Source organism: Phoxinus phoxinus, assembly GCF_949152265.1.
Source record: "Phoxinus phoxinus genome assembly, chromosome: 11".
Taxonomy (NCBI): domain Eukaryota; kingdom Metazoa; phylum Chordata; class Actinopteri; order Cypriniformes; family Leuciscidae; genus Phoxinus; species Phoxinus phoxinus.
Genome location: NC_136886.1, coordinates 11,342,738 through 11,360,604, shown reverse-complemented (window position 1 = coordinate 11,360,604; position 17,867 = coordinate 11,342,738). Strand labels below are relative to the sequence as shown.

The window sequence follows — 17,867 nt, the reverse complement described above, 5'->3', positions numbered from 1 at the left end:
TGCATATTTAAGCTTGGAATAATGACAGAAAGAAAGTGTCTTGAAGGGCGCAAGCCAAGGAGACGGTGGGGATGGGAATGTGCAGTCTATGGTCATGGTATGCACTTGGGGGGGGAGGGTGTTAATATGAAGGGGGAGTCTATGTATACTCACTGACCCCGATGATGGAGGGAAAACAGCTTTATAAGGTCATTACATAACAATACATGTGTGTCTTGTGATGCTTTGTTGCTCTCTTCTCAACTAAACACCCTTTTAAATGCTTGTATCATTGATGAATTTTGGAATAATTTAGATTTTTTATAATTTGTAAATAAGCCTCTGCATTTATTTGATCAAAAATACAGTAAAATCAATGATATTGTGATTGTGACATTTCATATAGGGCATAATATTGTGACATTTCAAAATAACTGTTTTCTATTTTAAAATGTGATGTTTTCTTTTGATGGCAAAGCTGAATTTTCTTTAACATTGAAAATTGATCATGTAACATCAGTGTTACATGATCCTTCAGAAATCATTGTTACTGTTTTTACTGCATTGTTCATCGAATAAATACAGCCTTGAGCACAAGACAATTATTTTAAAAACATTTTAAAATACTTTATTCCAAACATTTGACCAGTAGTGAAAATGGCTCACGTCCATCTGCAAAGTGACTAAACAGAGGTGCAGGATATTCAGGAGTCAGGACAGCCTTTCAGCCTGCTTTTGTCATGTAAATATACCATAAATAAATATCAATATCAATATATATATATATAATATAAATAGTGCCTGTTTGATTGTTAGTGTCATATTAAACCATCAAACTTCCTAACATGTATATATTTTTGACAGAATAAAATTTGCTGAATAATTGAGTGATATCTTGTATGTACATCTAGTTATGTAAGGTTTGTTGAACTCTTGCCGTAGAATGTGGCATCATGAATAATGCTTTGCTGGATTTAGGTCACTCTAAATGGAGCATAGTCAGAATGACATCAGTGACGGGCACTGCCCCAATAATTATCTGAATTATTATGGGCTGGTGAGTTTTGATTGTCTTCATACAATCACAGAAAGAAATTCTAGATTAGAATTATATATATATATATATATATATATATGTATATATATATATATATATATACAATTTAAATATATATATATATATATATATATATATATATATATAGGCCTATATATATATACAATTTAAATATATATATATATATAAAATGAAACTGCTAACTGTCAGCAAAATGCAAGAACTAATTTATGATCAAAATAGATATCCAACCCATTTCAATAAAAGTTATAAATGTAACTCTTGTGTCAGACTAGTTACTAATTTAAAATATCTAAATAACAGCATCAACTATTCTCAAGTTAGAAGGGGATTTGAGTGAACACAAACTCTTTGATTTAAAGCTTCAGGCAGAGAATTATTTATGGTTGGCAAACTTGGCATTTATGAGAGCTTGAGCCTCAAGGAAGCATAAAAGGGTGAAAGCAGCTGTGCCGAGTGAAATATCTGATACACCGTGCTGACTCATCATTCTCTGGCACACATCTTTAAAAGCTTCTGCACAAAGAGACATAATCATCTAATTAGCAAAATGGAAACTGTTGATGATGTAACACTGTACTGCTGAATCGAATGTTAAATAGGCTACAACCAAACGTGCAGCCAAGGAATCGTTAGCCTAGAGAGCGCACAAGAGAGTAAACATTTTTTTACGGTGGGCTAAATGATTTTTCAATTAAATGTTTTATAGCAAAAAAAAAAAAAAATATTGCAAAAAAAATCACATTGCTTTTACAGTAAATAAACATACAATTTGATTAAAGATGATCATCGCTGCCTCCTTGTGGTGATGTTGGAGCAGAAGCCTACTTAATGCTGTTTTTGTTTTTGTCTTTGTCTTTTTAAAGTTTGTATGGAAGTTGCGATAGTCTTTTCTTTCCTATTGTGACTGAGACTATAGGGCTGTAGACTGGGACACCCAAAAAAATGTAGGGCGGGATTTGATTTTGTCGGGAATTGATTGGATCATGTGAGTGACTGTTTTTCCTCATGTTCGCATACTTCCCTACTATAGGCCTGTAGTAGGCGAAAAACAGTATGTGACAAAATAAGTATGTCCAAATTTGCAGTATAAAAGAGTATAGGAAAAAAGTACGGATGACCTCTTCCGGAGAGATTTTGAAGTGTGCATACATTGGACGCCATCCCATGAGGCCACGGGCGAGGATTTGTGAACGGCAGTGAAGCGACGTAGCTGATGCTGGTAAGTCATGATAATGACAAAAAAAATTGCGGCTGTGAAATAATTAGCCAACTTATTCAAAATAAGTTCCTACTCAAGTATGGGGGGGGGTCCCTTTTATGGGGTTCCGTTTGTGCCAAAAATGTGTCGACTGCTTTGTGCTTTGAAATACATTTGTCCTTGTCAACAGTCATTGCCTAGTTGCAGATAAATTAGTTTATGTTGATGTGTATGTTATTTGTTCATTTCGTGTTGTTCTGTCGTTCTGTCATCTTGCTTTGTTGTCCTTACTGTTATCTTGTCGTTATTACTGTCGTCCTGTTCTGTTACTCTGTTGTCCTTACTGTCATCTTGTTATAAGAGCTAGAGGTATCCCCCTGCTTCTCATAACCTTCTCACATCGATGGAATTATTTTGTAAACTTACTTTTTTGTAAACCTACTTTGCTTTTATTTTGACAGCTTTGCTTGCTGCATATGTACACAATACATTTGAAACAGTTTACATAAAGGATAGTAAGGATAACAGCAAGATAACTGATCAAAACTCCAGCAAGGACTACAGTAATGACAACAAGATAACAGTATGGACGACAGAACAAGACGACAGAACAAGATGACAGTAATGACAACAGAGCAAGATAACAGTAAGGACAACAAAACAGGACGACAGTAAGGACAACAAACCAAGATGACAGCACAGCAGAACAAATTTACATAAACAGAACATACACATCAACATATACTAATTTCCCTGAACAACTAGGCACTGACTGTTGACAAGGACAAATAAATGTCGTACAAAGCACAAAACAGTCGATTAATTTTTGGCACAAATTTGTCCCCATACTCAAAAGAGAGTATGTGATTTCGGACATGGCCGAGATGTCAGGATGGGAAGTTATTCTGATTAAAGATTTTAAGGCCACGTGCATTAAAATAATAATAATGTGCACTGTGCACAGATAAATCATTTATAATAATGGCATATTCCATAATTAAGAATTAACCATTTTGATGTCATATAAAGTAAATGTAGGGTAAACACCTTGCAGAGCTGGTATGTCATGTTGGATTTAAGATATAAGTCCTGAGCAGTTTAAATAAAGGGCTGATGCTCAAAGCTTATATAATGCTGCTTATGTATTTCAGACACAAGCAGAACTCAACACACTATTAATAGCCACTCCCAAATAAATAAATATTTATTTGTACTTATATGGTACAATTGGGATCTATGTTTAATATCGAGTTGATGGCGTTGTTTTTATCTGCATTGCTATTATATTTGAACACAATTATTGGTGTAAAAAAATTATTTAATTCAAAGCAGTGCAGCCTATAATGCAATGAAGAAGAAAACTATAGTGTGACACCAAATGATTTACAATGCAAATGCATTTTTGTTTACACACCTTTGGCATAACAGGACAAATATTGTTGCAGGTATCATGTTCCAGCTGAGTTAAACAGAGAACAAGACCGTTCTTTGTTTTGCCTGCAAATTACATCTGAAATTCTGTCTACTTCTAGCCTATCTCATCTCAGTTTTGGCTTGTTTTGTGGATGGAGTGATTTACAGTAGGCCTAGTAGTGATTAATAAGTAAAAATTTGAGTTTGATCACATAGCTTAACAAAAATAAAAGGACTTGAGTAGGGGGTATCAGGCCTAATAAAAACTTAATATATGTTATTATTTTCTATTATTGGGCTAATCCTAAAATGTTAGACCGAAAAAAACCAACCGATCCCTGGCTTAATTTGAAATTGCATAGCCTACTAAATACCACTATTCTTAACATTGAATAAAGTATGCCTAGTATGAGTGGTATAATATGATAGGCTATTTCGAATTCAGCCCCTGTCTCTCAGTTTGCACAAGTCCCGCCTTAAACTAACGGCATTTTCAGAGAGAGAGCCGTCTCAAAGTATTCAGATTGTTAAACATGTGGGGGCCGCAGTCACATTTTTATTACAGAGTCTATCGGACTATTTATGTTATAGTCTGGTTGTACGGAGGCTTTATACGTTGTTTTCCAAAAATTACGCCCGTCAATTTACTTAAAATCATGATTAGTTTTTATAATGTTACAGTTTCGAGCGGGTGCCATTAAAACGTTATTGTCCAGCGAACATAGACCCAGTCAGTCTGAAGTGCACAGCATATCATTATAGCGCTAAAGGTTATTATTTTGACATGACAATATTCAAATATAGCACATATTCTTGATGGTGCAGTCGCACGTCGATGACAATAATACCAAACGCGTTTGGACACGACGGTGGAATGTTGCACAATCGGTTAGTGTGACGTGGGGTCCCGTAGGCTAAGTTTGAGTCTTTGAAACTATTAAGTAGAAACTAACACCACCACGAATGCTTTCACACCCACTCTCTCTGCTCACTCCGCCCAGGAACCGTCAGTTTATAGAAGGAAGCGCTGAGACATCTGAGAGAACGATCGCTTTTTGTGCCATCTGATCAGAAGTGAAGATGGCAGAGGGAAAACAAGGTGCCACTGCCAACATTGGGGGCAACATTGGTGCGGGAGCTGGCATCCTGGCCAAACGCTTTCAGAAATCAATGAACCGAGCACAAGAGAAGGTAGGTGGGGTTTTTTGTTTGGTTCAGGACCTTTTGGCTCTCAGGTCACGTTGCTTTGGATGTGTATTTTGTGTGACTATCCAACATATTATACTTGTAGTAGCCTACGTATTTATAAGTCCTGAAGAAAAATGATACAAATGTACACAGGATATGAAAATTGTGGGTTGTAGAGCTGTTTTTTCTTTTCTTTTCTTTTTTCAAATTCACTTTTGTGAACACAAGGACTGCCACTTCCTGCCCTCAATAACTTCCTCCCTAAGCTCACCTCCTCTTCTAGATTTCACTCTTTTGCAGACTGCACACAGTAGCATTTCGTATCTTAAAAACACTCATTTGTTTTAATTCGGGAAATGTAGTGTTCACTAGCATTTCTGATATTTCCTCATTACAAGGGAACAATTGCTGCTATCGATATTCGAGAATAAATGTGGAACTGCCTGGCGAGTCATATTTCAGTGGCCATACAGTGACAACTCTTGATCTTCTGCCTGACACCATGTCTGACTGCAGTGTGATCAACTTGGTTGTAGGTCATGCAGAAGCTGGGCAAAGCCATGGAGACGAAAGATGAGCAGTTTGAGGAGTGCTCTTCCAACTTGAACAAGCAACAGGTAGGCTATGTATGAGAGAAAGAAAAACATGCAGATTCTGTTACCTCAAACAACTTACAGTCTGCATTAAATGGGGTCCCCGCTCAACATTGTGTTGTATGAACACTGACAGAATGATTATTGAAAGTAGCACAGGAAACTCCACCTTTAGAAAATGTCAAAAAGCGACTGCAGCTCTCTTTCTTTTCAGTACAATATCAAGGGTTCACCTTTTCTGGCCTATTTTGATCCCATTTATTCCCTCAACTAACCCAGGAACCCACTATAAAATGCTATACTTGATTGGTAATGCGTTTTATTAATTACACTAACAAACCTTTATCATAGTACACTTGTGTTGACGTAGTTTCTCACTTAGGAACTTCACATCCTATTCCATGTCCTGCATGCTTCGCAGCACTGAGAATATATTGTATTTGTTTAATAATCCTAGATGGTTTACACTCTGTAGATGCAACCAAGTCAAGAGGCTGCTACTTTCAACCATATATAAAATGTACATATTACATACATGTTTTATTTTAATCCACTTACCACAAACCGTGGTTCAATAACCCAATAGTAAAATACATTGAACTAATTTCCTTACCACCTACACATTTTCTATTTTTATATAGAAAGTTTAAATTCCCATAAGATGCCTGTTAAAGGTCTGGACGGTACACATTTCTAAATGCACTTGACTTTAAAAGTAACCAAACATTTTTGAAATGGGATAGTTCACCCTAAAAAAGATATTTTAAAGAATGTTGGTAATGAAACAACCCATTGACTTCCATAGAAGGAAAAAAAAAAGAAAACTATTGAAGTCAGTGGGTGCAGTCAACTGTTTCATTGCCAACATTCTTTAATATATCTTTTTTAGTGTTCAACAGAAGAAAACCTCATACAGGTTTGGAACAACTTGAGGGTGAGTAAATGATGACAGAAATGAAAATTGTGTCATCATTTACTCACCCTTAGGTTGTTCCAAACCTGTATGAGTTTCTTTCTTCTTCTTCTTGGGTGAATTTTACCTTTAATAAACCTTTAGCCTTTAGACAACATGTGATTGTTTCTTTTCTCTTTCCAGACTGATGGCGCCAGACTCTTTAAGGATGTTAAAGCGTACTACAATGCTGTTAAAGGTACTGTCTTAATTGAAATACAGACATTTTTTGTATTGAAATCTACTGACTGAATCTTTTGAATCAATTGAAGAATAAATTTTTGCACTCTACAGAACTTTGTATTTCATAATACTTGTTTTAATTGATTCAGATATTAGATTTATAATTATTTGATAATTGTGCTATCTATGGGTGAGAGTGAAAGTGAGATGAGATGGTCTTGGTTGTGTTTCTCTGATTCAGCATTTGGGGAAGTGAATGTCTGTCAATAATGGAACTGAAAATGCTTATTGTGTAAATGTCTACAAGAATAGGTGACCTTCACAATTGAATTGTGGGCGTACTGCCCAGATGTATGTTTGCAGAGCATTATGAAAATATGAAGGGGTTATTGAGTTTGAGGAAGATGCAAGATGTTCGTGGTCTCGTTACGCAAACCATTTGCGTTCTTTTGATAGAAACCAAAGTCACCGCATGTGTTTTTAGCCCCATCTCACAGGTGTTCTAAAAGGATGAATTAGTATCTGTGCTAAATCTCTGAATGTGGCTGAATCTAAAACCGTTTATGTAACTACCGTATTAGAGAAATAAATTAATTATTAATTTATAATATACCACGGAATAAGCTGGTATATACATTGAATGTAATTATTAATAAAATGTTCGTCCAGCACTGTATGTTTTGCAGCGCTTGATGACTACGATGAGATACTTAAAGGATAATTCCGGTATTTAACACCTTGAGTCTATATTGTAGTTTGTTTTGGATGAACAAGAGTGGTGGACAACATTTTTTTTACAATGGTCTCTCTCTCTCTCTCTCTCTCTCTCTCTCTCTCTCTCTCCTCTCTCTCTCTCTCTCTCTCTCTCTCTCTCTCTCTCTCTCTCTCTCTCTCTCTCCTCTCTCTCTCTCTCTCTCTCTCTCTCTCTCTCTCTCTCTCTCTCTCTCTCTCTCTCTCTCTCTCTCTCTCTCTCTCTCTCTCTCTCTCTCTCTCTCTCTCTCTCTCTCTCTCTCTCTGTGTCTCTGTGTCTCTGTCTCTCTGTCTCTCTCTCTCGAGTTTTTGACTATAAAAGAATTGGCCATGGACCCATTTAATATTGGAGTAAATGGCATGTCCGAAAATGTCAAATAAAACAACCTTTAACATCTATTATAGTCAAAAACTCGACAGAGGAACCATTGTCAAAAAAATGTTGTCCACCACTCTTGTTCATCCAAAACAAACTACAATATAGACTCAAGGTGTTAAATACCGGAATTATCCTTTAAGAATGCTCATTGGTTGATTTCATTATTTCTTGTTATTACAGTCACAGCTTTGTTCATTGCAGTGACTTGTTGGGAATAGACAGAGTTTTAGTACTACTGCCAAATAAAATAAGTCCTCACGTGATGTTTTGCACACTCCCTGTTTCTCAGTGATGCATGAATCATCCAAGCGCCTGTCCCAGACTCTTAAAGATATCTATGAACCAGACTGGCATGGTGTCGAAGATCTGACTGTCATTATTGAGGTAGACCAGGCCTTTTTTGTGGCATTTAATAGTGTACATCTCTACCTTCCTTGTCTTCATCGTCTCTCTGGCTTGATATTACAGAGTGAGGATCTCCTGTGGAATGACTATGAGGAGAAGCTGAGTGATCAAGTCGTCCGAACAATGGAGAATTACACCGGACAGTTTCAAGATGTCAAAGTTTGTATAACTGCCAAATTACAAACCTGAACGTAATAAATTAAGTGTTCACTATCTATAGCCTAGGTCTGTTTAGTGTGTTTTTGAAAGGTTGTCAGGCTTGGTGTTGAATGACTGTTTTTAGCCTTGACAATTTGGCTGTTATATAAAGTTTTCTTAGACTTTTTGATATTGTTTAACAAAACAAAAAATCCTTGCTGGAGCTATAACCTTGTCACAGCTTCAGTTAGGAGTGATAGATAGTATCAGATGCTAATACCATGGTATCTTGATGCATACCAAAGCATTGAATACTTATTCAATTCTCATAGTATTTACATGGCACTTCAAAATCATTCTTAAGTTTACTGTAGCTTTAAATTCTCTAATACTGTAATCTTGCAGGAAAGAGTCGCTAAACGAGGAAGGAAGCTGGTTGATTATGATTCAGCTCGTCATCACCTGGAGGCGCTACAAAACTCTAAGAAGAGAGATGAGGCCAAAACAGGCAAGGTCAGCTAACATTTGAGCATTTAAATATCCCATTTTAAAAATGGTTCATATTGCTAGTTTGTCATAGCTCATCGTTAATTGCATGACCATTGGTGCTGATTCCTCTCAGGCCGAGGAGGAGTTCTGTAAAGCCCAGGAGGTGTTTGAAGAAATTAACAAGGAGTTAAGAGAGGAGCTGCCTGTTCTCTATCAGAGGTTGGTACAGCTTTAATAACAAAAATTAAACTTGGGGTGTGATTAAACTTTGAATGTTTGGTTCGATTGAAACAAACCCTGGTGCGACTGCTCTGTTAGTACGGTTCATTTGAATAAGTGTGAACGCAAAAAAGACGAGACCGATGAAAAAATATGGACGCAACATTGAACAAAGACAGTCATGTACTGTAAACGAACCAAAACCAGGGCATTATGTCACAACCTGCGAGTCTAAAAAAGACAGAATGCTCAAGCATATCTGTTGCGATGTTGCCCATCACAGTTCGGTACAGGCATTAGGACCGTGTCTCCTCGCAGCAGATCTTAGTTTGTGTGTGTGACGGGAGGGAATCCTGCCGCTTTTTTGACTCCTTTACACATTTCTAAGCGCTTCACAAGTTGTCAGCTCCATCATATACAATCATAGTACGCATATACAGCGAATGCATTTAGTCCAAGTTTCGTCGAAAAATATATGTCATAAAAGCTGTGTTATTTTAAATCTTTGGATTACCGTAATAAGTGTGAACGTGACACGAACCAGGACTAAATGTATAGTTTTCTCTTTTTTGGTGCTGACCAAAAGAACCAAAAGAACCGAACTACAAGTGTGAACACACCCATAAGAGAGATAAATGCATTCAGCCAATTCCTTCCTGTCACCGAGGTCTCTAATAATAATAATAGTGTAATTTAATTTGGCTACATTGTCTTCCTGTTTTCAGCCGTATAAGCTGCTACGTCACCATGTTCCAGAACATCTCAAACCTGCGGGATGTCTTCTACAAGGAAATGAGTGTGGTAAGAATTAGGGGTGTCACGATTCTCCAAATCCTCGATTCGATTACATTTTCGATTCTAAGGTCACAGTTCGATTCGATTCTCGGTTTTTACTCTTTTTTTTTTTTTTTAAAGCACAAGTTGCTATGCCATTTTTAGACCAAACTTTTATGCATAATATCTGACCTTTGTTCGCAATGTACCACACTACATTGTCAAATTTAAAACATTTATTAAGAACATAATGTAACAATACTTCTTCAGTCAATTGGAAACTTAAGCAAAATAACCTGCGATCTAGTTTCTCTTTTGTAACTGCAGTCTTCTTCACAGAAGATGACATTCAAGTTCAAACAAAACAAACAAACAGTTTAACAGATAAATCTATGCGTTGCGCAGAGTCTTTAAAATTCTAACACTTTATTCTCTGAGTGTACACACACACACAGGCGGCGCCATTCGCCGTCTCTGTCTGCGGCGCCCAGCAACGGCTCAGGACCTTGTTCAAAATGAATCCTGCCGCGCCAGAGAGCGCTATTCACATAGTTTTATATTACATTTATTATAAATTAATACATTTTATATAGGCTACATTTATTTGTCTCAAATCGTCGTTATGACTTTGCTGCAATATACATGTTTTAGCCTACATTCATTTAAAGAAATCAGCTGGTTGAATGAAAATTGCTGATGTTATCGGATTTTCAGGATACATTCAGTTAACGGACGCTCTCTGAGATAGAGATAAAGTGCAGACTAAGCAACGTTGTACAGTAGTAGCCTCATAACATAGACATGATCTTAATTCCATAATGTCCTTAAACACAATATTGCAGGCCACATGAAAGTGCGCGTCCGGTGTACGATACCTCGAGTTGTCATAGACGCGCCGCGGCGCTTCTCGTCCGGTGTGTGCGATACCTCGAGTTGTCAAAGACTGCGCTTGTCGTCCGGTGTGTGCGATACCTCGAGTTGTCATAGACGCGGCGCTTATCGTCGGGTGTGCGGCCCCCTGAGGAGGTTGACTCGCAGCATTTCAACAGGCGTTTTTTTCTGCTTGACAAGCCGACCGAACGTGACATGGGGGCGTGGCAGCATCGACGATTCCATTTTTAAATTCGATGATCGAGATTGTGACTTAATTTCGATCGATTTCGATTTAAAATCGAAATCGTGACACCCTTAGTAAGAATGCAACATTTGTGTTTTATTTTACTTTGATGCTCCTTTTCTTACATAACAGAAAATCTGTTAAGTGCAACAGCAAACATTTATTAACTCTGGGATGGACATGCATAGTATCCTCTTCTTTCTCATTGAACTGCCAGGGTTTTATTCATTACATTTACTTATTTAACTTGTAAAATACATTTTTTTTTTTAAATTGTAAAAAATAAGTTTCATGATGACTCACACAATTTCCTATTCAGTAACATTGTTTAATGTTCAAATCTTAATTAAAAAGTTAAAAAGGGTACATTTTGCTGAATGACTTAATTTAATTTCATGTTTCAGTTAAATCACAATATTTATAATATGATGAAGAAGCTTGAGGATCAGCACTCCACCAAACCCTTCATCATCAAAGGCCTGAACAGGTAATATCTTTATTTGGAAATAATTCATTTCTATGAAGATCTACTGTGGGCCCCAAAGTTTAGACTATTGATCCATATTCAAAATACATGAATGTAATTGCATTAAATAATAATAATATGAAGGATAACACAAACACTTTTCCAGTAAAACCTTTCACAAAACTTTGTGGTTGCCAACTTAATGGAACATGATGAACATCTTACTTTTGGTTACCCTGATAAGACACCTGTACAAACTGAAAACCGTTCAAAAGTTAAAAAAAAAATATTCACGAAGGACGCATTAAATTAAAGAAAGTTAACCGTAAATACCTTTATATGGTTACACAAAACTTTTTTAATTACCGTAATGCTTTTCTTTTGAACGTTCACATTTCAATTCATCAAAGAATCATGACAAAAAAAATGTATCACATTTACCAGCAACTGTTTTCTGTCATTGATAATAATAAATATTTCTTGAGCATCCAATCAGCATATTCGATTGAAAGTTCACCTTTTCCATCACATAAATAAATCATTAAAATGGAAAACGTTTATTTTATATTGTAATATTTCATAAAATAGCATAAAATAATTATTTAAATCTGTTAGTGTACTATAGTGTACTTCATGCATCCTCTAAAATTACATTTTCACAAGTTGGTTAGATGGCATTGCAAAGGAAAGTGTAAGTTAATTATAGGTAAAGACCTTAAATCATCTGCTTACGTAAGTATAGATTAAGTGCTCATATACTTTTTGTGGCCATTGTATATTGCACGTCTTTAAAAGTAGGAAGTCGGTGTACCAATTAAGAGAAAAAAGTAGGAATTGTGAGAGAAACTCACAATTGTGAGAAAAGTCGCAATTACCTTTTTTTGAGTTTGTATCACAATTTTTTTCTTAATTCAGTTTATATCTTGCAATTCTGAGTAAAATAAAGTTAGAATTGTGAGATACAAACTGAATTACAAGAAATTTAAAACTTAATGTTTTTCTGACTTTATTTCTCGCAATTCCGAGTTGTGAGTCGCAACTTCCTTTTCTTTTCTGTGGTGGAAGCTTCCATAGAAATCAAAGACTTTTTGTGTTATGTATTGTCTTTTTAACCTCTGTTTTCTTCTTGTGTTCAGTTCTAAATCTAAGAAGAGAAAGTCTGTCACAATCTCTGCACCCATCCCCTGTAACACCGCCTTCCCTTCGGATCATCCGGGCATTAGCAAGCTCAGCATGCCCGACACCCTCACGCACACGGACACGCGTTCACACACTTCCTCCAAGAGCACAGGAAGCACAGCATCCGAAATATCCGACTCCGAGTCGAACTCTTTTGACAGTGAGCCCAACACACCCAAACGACAGTCTTTGTGTTCGGAGGGTGAAGGGGTTCGATCTGTGGGAGCCGCTGAAAACATGTCAGAAAGTACCACTGATGAGTCTGTGCAAGCAAACGGCCAGGAACATCAAGGTTCAGTGGCCACTGAGCACTGTGAAGAGGAGGAAAGTAAATCAGAAGACACCCATCATGCATCTGAAGATGGAGATGGAGACAATGAGGCTAAGCCCTTATCGAGTGGCGAAGACAAAACCGCACCTGTCCCCAGTCCTCGAATACCCAGCTTCTCCAAGAAAAAAGAAGGAGAGATGGATCAAAATACAACGGGATGCAGCAAGATGGAGGGAGCAAAGGAAGACGTTAAAGCCCAAAAGACAGAGTATGAAAATCCTCCTGGCTTCCTCGATAAGGTACAGTGTCTTTTGGAAGTGTTAAAACAAGGAAAGTCATTGATTTGTATTTGTGTGGGTAATCATTGTTTTTGTTTTATTCTTTTCCATAGGCTGTTGCTCTGGAGAATCAGGACTCAGATGAAGGTGTGCTTCTGCTGTTTGAACAGGGAGATGTCATCCTTATATATGTCGATGAAGATGAAAAGGTGAGGTCTATATATATTTGTTGTATGGCATAGGAGTTTTTACTTAACTTAAGGACTTTCTTGCATCTGGGAACAGTGTTTGAAATTGGAAGAGTGTTGGTTCCATCATTGTTAAGGAAACTGTTGTGTCCTTAAGCATATTGGGGGTCAGTAAGATTGTTTGTTTGATATTTGTTCAGCAAGGATGGATTGCATTGAACAAAAGTAACTGAAGACATGTTGCAGACAATTTATTTTTCCAATAAATGCTGTTATTCTTTACTTTTTATTTCTTGAAAGAATCCTGAAAAATAAGCCATGGTTTCCACAAAAATGTCTGCTGTTTTCAACATTGATAACTATAATAATAATTTCTTGAGCAGCAAATCAGCATATTAGAATGATTTCTGAAGGATCATGTGACACTGAAGACTGGAGGAATGATGCTGAAAATTCTGGTTGCCATCGCAGGAATAAATTACATTTTAAAATCTATTAAAATAAAAAAAACATTATTTTAAATTGTAACATAAATATCAAAATTACTGTTTTTACTGTATTTTCCCTTGGCTTCTTTAAAAATATTAGAAAATCTTACCGACCCCAAACTTTTGAACAGTAGTGTGTATTTTTTTTCCTTTCCAAATTTCAGTTATTATTAGCTGAATAACTTGCCCCCATCATGGCTTTCAAATGTCATTCATGCTTTTGTATTCACATTTGCAGTGAAAAAAAAACAGTTGTGTTTGGCATTGGCATCAAAATGCAGCGAGTTTAAATAAAATACACGTCGAATAGAATTTTAGGAAGTTTATCAGTGAATAGCTTGTATGGACTACATTCATAAGTGCTTTCTTTGTCCTTTTTGTAAATGTGTTCTTTTTATTTCATTTATTATTATTAGCTTTGATAATGATTTGTTCATTCTAATGAATCAGTCTGAAATCTATTAGTACTTTTCAACATTCTTGTAATGTTGTGAAAATCTTATATTGCAGCCGGAAGGCACAGTATGGGGCGTGAGAGAGCAGGACTGGATCCAGTACAAGGATCTAACACTACTCTCTGGCATTGTCAAAGAGACCATGATTGAGCGCATCGCCTCTGATTGAGATATGTCCTGATGTGGGGGACGCAGGATGGCATGTGAACCCGAGGTGCCTTGAGTGCCCGTCTGAGTGTACTTGTGACTGGATGTCGTAATATGAACTTTGTCTGCCCTTTCCATTAGACATGAAATACTGTCCGACTTCTTTAGAATATGGTGTCTTTACAAGTTCCTGTCGCAGCCTCAAGACTGCATAGTCGTTGTATGTTTGTCTTTCTGACTTTTATAGATTTGATAGATTTTGATCACTGGATTTATGCATTGTTCATGCAGTTCTTCACCGTTTCATTTGCATGAACAAGGCCAAATATTTTGTATCAGAAAAAGATTGTTGTGTATTATGCAAAAAAAATTCAAAACATACTGCACTTTCTGGTGTTTTGTTGAACTAACTGTGATCTCGGCTCTATGTGTGTATTAACAGTGTAATGTTATTGTCAATGTTGTTTCTCTTATAAACTCAGTGTTAAAGATTGACTACCAAGCTTTTTACAATGTTTACAGGACCAAAAAATGTGTTGATGTGAGTATTACTATGAAACCATTTTCTTAAATGAACAGAGAAAATCTATTGTTTTACTATAATAAAGTTGACTGCTGGAAAAAGTTCTATATTGAATTGTTATTGTATGTCCAGTGCTCAAAGTGGGGGTGGGGAATGCAGTTGTCATTTTTATTTGCATAATTTATTTAGCTTCTCTCAGTAGCAACAATCATTAAATACTGATTTTGACTTTCTGTAGTAAATAAAATATACTAGGTGACACATGTACCAGTTTACTGGCTGTATAAGTATTCCACTATACTGAATTAATATAAGAAACTGTGTGTGACTACCAAATTTCTATTGTATTTTTTTTCCCTTTTTTTTTAACATGTAAAAAAATATATATATATGCATACATATAAAAAATTTAAATAACAGCTAAATAAGGTCATGTACTTCTCAGCACAATCTTCCAAAATTATTGTAAGTAATTCAAATTATTATTTTCGCGGAAAGTATGGTTACCAAACTTGTTGGGGTAAATATGACATGTGACCAGCCACATGTGGAGCAATTGTTTTAAGTTTTTGTGACATCTAGTGGACATTAGTGGAATTTGCACGGTTTTGCACACTCATTTGTGCGTAAACATAATAGAGGGTTGGCAACTCTCACGCATTTGGCGCTCTGTCTCACGCTCTCACGCCACAGAGAACACGAACACTCTCACACAACAGAGAAATGATGATGCGACTAAAAATATGCACTTTCATGCGTCATCAAATATACCCATGCACATGTTTACTCTATATTGTAACGTTTACTATAAACCTTTTTTGACATAGTGTAGAGAAAACAAAATAGTTTACATTTATTTATACATCAATTTTTTATATATATTAATTACCCAGTAAAGTTTGACTCGGTTGTAAATGCCTGTAGGTGATATTACCTAGCCTATCTGCTCAACATGGCAGGGAAAGTTTATATGGAATAAAAGTGCAACTAAACACACTAAACACATGTGTAATTTACAAGATACTGCTATTACTACAATCAGCAGCCACGTACGTTTCTTCCACTACTACAGCTGTGATTACTTAGTCCTATATATTATTATATTATACCACCATTAGGCTACTTTTACTTCTAACACTACCGCATTCAAGAAAATATATAGCCTACACTTTTTTTTATAATAAAAGTTTCGTATACTAACTTAATGTTTCGTACATTTGCCGTCATGGTAATCATATCACACGTCATTTTCGAAACATTTAGTTTTGCGCATTCAAGTCTCTAAAAAGACGTGTCATTTTCATCCATACCCATAGGAGTCGCTGTTTTCTGTTAAGACGGACGCATAATTTCACTTTTGCTCCTCTGCTGTACATCGGCGAAGAGCAACAACAATAACACGCAGTCAGCGCGGGTTATGGAGCAATAAATGACAGTAAACGTGGATTGATCGTTTGAGGCGGTCTCACTGTCGGTCATAAAACCCCGGTCAATGTCAATTCTGCACTAGTACTGCAGCTGGATCAGCGCTGTCTCCAGGTCAGAAGAGCGGATGCTCCTGAACAACTATTTTTAGTACGTTAACTGTTTAATTCTTTGTTGTTTGGGGATTTTTCAATAATGTTTTCCTTATTCATGTATATTTGACGACAGGAATGGCATTCAATAAGAAGTATGTACGCGTGGGCTACTCGTGTGTTGGGATGTTGGTGGGATTTTCGGCGTTTCTAGTGTGGAACATCGCATATAAACAGCCGTGGACAGCCGCGATGGGTGGATTATCAGGTAAATTCTTTGGCTGTGTCTCAAATGCAGGTGAGCCGCCTACCTAGGAAGCATTTTTGGCCTGAACGGGCCTGGGATGCCGAAAATGTTGTCTAGGTTGGCAAATAATTCTTTTTAGCCTAGGACAGTGTTCAAATAGATTTTGGTATGTTTTGAAATGGGTTTGAAGTAAACTTTGCTTGTAATTGCTACTTTTGTGCCTTTCGTCGAGTAGCAAGTTAAGGGCACTTAAGCGAAGAGAATGGAAGTAAGTATTTGTATACTTTACTTTCAGTCCTGAGATGGTGAACTTAACGTTAGTTTTAAATGTTAATTGCTTTAAAATACATAGATAAATACAATAATTATATGATCACTTTTTTTGTACATTTAATTATCAAGTGTACTGCAGTAACTGCACAATAAATTTTATATTTCGATTTATAAAAATGCTATGCTATTTTAATGTTGCAATGGATACAATTTGTGTCTACTGTATGTAAAATAGGAATATGTTTGTTAGATAAAATATGAATACATTAATGCAGGTTTAATACACTTGAATTAACTTTCATAAGTTTCATAACTTTTAGTATCATGGCATGACTGAGTAATGAACAAGATGTGTTTAATATGTAATTTTTCTGGAGTAGTTTACACATTGGTATTGCTAGTCCTCAAGTTAATCGTGTAATATGGACACTGAAGCTTAAAATGTGCTTTTTTTCATATCAGTAATAATCTACAATTAAAAATGTACCCTTTTCGATCAAAAAGATTGGATTATTAAATAATAATATATTACACACTATCATTCAAAACTGAGGAGTCATTAAGATTTTCTTAAACAGAAGGCAATAGTTTTATTCAGAAAGGATGCATTCAATTAATCAGAAGTGACAGTAAAGACTTCTACAAGCTGTTCCACTGTGATGTTAATTTCTTGAACACTAATTTCTACTCAAAATTCAGCTTTGCCATCACAGGAATAAATTATATTTTAAAATATATTACAAAAGAAAACCGTTCATTTAAATTGTACTAACATTTCACAATGTTACTGTTTTTACTGTTTATGATTAAATAAATGCAGCATTGTTGAACATGAGACTTCTTTCAACCAAATAGTCTGACCCAAAACTTTTGCAAGGTACTTCACACAAATCTGTTCACAGATGACCATTCAACATTCAGTGGATTGTGTCGAACACTTAGAAGTTGGCCGGACATCGTTTCCATATCTAAAGCAA

General features: G+C 36.1%; 1 protein-coding gene across 1 annotated transcript; it reads left to right on the top strand.

Annotated features, from left to right (window-relative positions):
* Positions 1-4,123: 4,123 nt before the first annotated feature.
* bin2b (bridging integrator 2b) lies at positions 4,124-14,957 on the top strand. The gene is made up of 13 exons (XM_079629000.1): positions 4,124-4,559; positions 4,673-4,862; positions 5,396-5,476; positions 6,549-6,603; positions 8,006-8,100; positions 8,185-8,280; positions 8,665-8,772; positions 8,882-8,967; positions 9,693-9,768; positions 11,263-11,345; positions 12,461-13,073; positions 13,166-13,261; positions 14,239-14,957. Exons 2-13 carry the CDS (start codon positions 4,752-4,754, stop codon positions 14,350-14,352), a joined length of 1,614 nt encoding a protein of 537 aa, XP_079485126.1. The 5' UTR covers positions 4,124-4,559; positions 4,673-4,751; the 3' UTR covers positions 14,353-14,957.
* The last annotated feature ends 2,910 nt before the right edge of the window (positions 14,958-17,867 follow it).